Source organism: Emiliania huxleyi, assembly GCF_000372725.1.
Source record: "Emiliania huxleyi CCMP1516 unplaced genomic scaffold EMIHUscaffold_595, whole genome shotgun sequence".
In the NCBI taxonomy this organism is placed as follows: Eukaryota; Haptophyta; order Isochrysidales; family Noelaerhabdaceae; genus Emiliania; species Emiliania huxleyi.
Genome location: NW_005197539.1, coordinates 27,772 through 30,215, shown reverse-complemented (window position 1 = coordinate 30,215; position 2,444 = coordinate 27,772). Strand labels below are relative to the sequence as shown.

At 67.1% G+C, this 2,444-nt stretch overlaps 1 protein-coding gene across 1 annotated transcript in view; it reads right to left on the bottom strand.

Moving 5' to 3' along the window:
- Positions 1-2,303: 2,303 nt before the first annotated feature.
- The window catches only part of EMIHUDRAFT_247657 (hypothetical protein), a gene marked incomplete at both ends in the record, with an annotated part of 3,121 nt that continues 2,980 nt past the window's right edge, over positions 2,304-2,444 (bottom strand). The window contains one exon of the mRNA XM_005764367.1: positions 2,304-2,343. Coding sequence (XP_005764424.1) covers positions 2,304-2,343 — 40 coding nt within the window. The remainder of the gene's footprint in view (positions 2,344-2,444) is intronic.

The window sequence follows — 2,444 nt, the reverse complement described above, 5'->3', positions numbered from 1 at the left end:
GGAGGCCGGACTGCTCGTCGAGGGCTGCCTCTCGACTTTACTCCCGCGTCACAACGAAGCACGAGAGCGTGCTCGACAGAGCGACAGCGCAGCGCACTGCCGTCCAGTCGGCGAAGGGACGGCTGCTGCGCAAAGTGATCAGTTCTAATGAATGTACCGGGGCCCGACGGATAGATGAATCCGGGGCACCCTCCGCTCGAATCCCTGGCTAGGGGTTCGAGGTGGCCCCCACCCTGGGGCCTCCCATCAAAGGGACTGCGGCAGAAGACGCCCAATCTTGCACAAGTGCAAGAAGCATACGTGCAGCAGGACTGTTTTCCAGAAGCCCCCCCCCCCCCCAACAAACACACACACACACACACACACACACACACACACACACACACACACACACACACACACACACACACACACACACACACACACACACACACACACACACACACCACCACCACCACCACCACCACCACCACCACCACCAACCACCACCACCACCACCGGGCGTCTTTGTCGCTGCGGCGGCGGCTTGTCGAGTGACCTTTGTTTGGAGCGCAAGGCTGCACGTAGAGCTGCTGCTCCATACAGGTCCTAACAGCAAGAGGCCACCTCCTCCAGCACGCAGGAAGGGCACCAGCCAGCCACGAGAGCACTTGGAGCACTTGGAGTGCAGTCGGCAGCCTCACATCCAGGGCCGGGGAGCTCTGGAGCACTTGGAGCACTTGGAGTGCAGTCAGTAGCCGCACATCCAGGGCCGGGGAGCTCAGAAGCGCACCCAGCGGGCCGGATGATTGGGATCGGGTTGCGGGCAAGAGAGCCCTAGCCCCGGGGGTGCGCGTTCGCAGGGCAAGGGCCTTAAAGTAAACACGGGTCTCCGAGGGTTAGCTCCGCGCTCCAGGTTTCCCCTAGCAGCAGAACGCCCCCTCTACTCGGAGCTAGTAAACACTCGACACGGACTCGACACGGCCTCGACGCCCGCCCACACCCGGCGCCTCACCACTCCGGGCCCCTCTTCGTGGTCTCCCAACTTTCACATCGGGACGTCTTCCCCCCCCTCTCGGTCCTTCCTTCTGGTCGCATCCCGATAGTTGTGTGACGGGCGCGGGGCCCGACCTCCCCTCCTAGCCTTTTTCAGCCGCGGCTCCGCCCCCGTCTCGTCTCCTCTGTCCGATTCTGTCGTCATCATCGACGGTGATCCCATGCCCAACTCCTCGGGCGAGGGCGGCGGCACTGGATCGGCACGCCATTCCTCCCCGAGAAGCGGGGCCAGCTCCCTCCGGTCGAGGACTCGCGCCCGCCCCCGCGGTCTCTCTATCGTCCTCGGCTCGTCCGTACGTCCCGACTCCACTCGCAGAGGCCGCGTCAGCTCCTCTCTCTCCTCCCCCGACAACTGGCCCCAAGCCCCCCCCGGGGCCCTCCGGCCTCGGCTTTCCGGTTCGCCGGCGGGTCCGCTCTCGTACCGCGGTAATTCCCCTCCCCCATCTCCTCCTCCCGGGTACACCAGCCTCCGGCGGGGCGGTCCCGGGTCCCCCAGGTTATTCCGAGCGGGTCCATACGGTGGCGGCCCCGTCGGCGGCGGGGGTGGAGGCGGTGGCAGGGGCGGCGGGTACGGTGGCGGCCCTCGCGGCCCAAACGCCTGGTGCGGAGCCGCTGGGGCGGCCCCACGGCCCTGCAACCGTTCCAGTGGCGGGGGCGGAAGTGGCAGTGCGGGTGGCGGGAACGATGGCGGCACTGGCGGCCGCACCGCCTGGTGTGGACCCTCAGGGGCGGCTCCTCGACCCAGCGGTCGCTCCAGCGGCGGGGGCGGAGGCGGTGGTGGTGGGGGCGGGCCTGATGGCGGTGCCGGCCGCCGCAACTCCTGGGGTGGGGCCCCGGGGGATGCCCCCTGCCCCTGCGGCCGTTCCAGCCGTGGTTCCACGCGTCGGCCGTCCACCCCGCTCGTGGGGGGGGGCCTAGCTCTCGTCTCCCCTCGGGAGGGGGGGGGGGCAGGGCCCGGATTCGCCGACGGCCCCGCTTCTCCCCCCTCCCGCTCCGCATCAGGCCGTAAATTGCCCAGTAGTCGCGTCGCCTCCCCCCTCGCCCGGTCCTTCTCGATTCCGTCCCGCACCGCCCGGATATCAAAGGCCGAGTTGTGTTCAAACAACGGGCCCGCCGATGCCACCCGCCTCTTCACACAAAAGGGGTACGCCTTTAGCGCCTGCCCCCCCGACTGTGTCGGCCCCGGTGCGATTTCGTTGACTAGGTAATCCTCCCCTTCCCACCGGAAAACCTGCCCAAGGGAGGTCCATTCGAGCCAACCACGTTGTTTAACCAGGCTCCCGCACCCTCTCGTGGCCTGTACTGACCCTAAACACGCCAGGGGTTGGCCCCCGAAAGAACTAAACCAATTCTCCCTAAGTTTCCCCAGGAATCGCCTTTTTCCCCCGGGCACACGGGGCCTTTTTGGC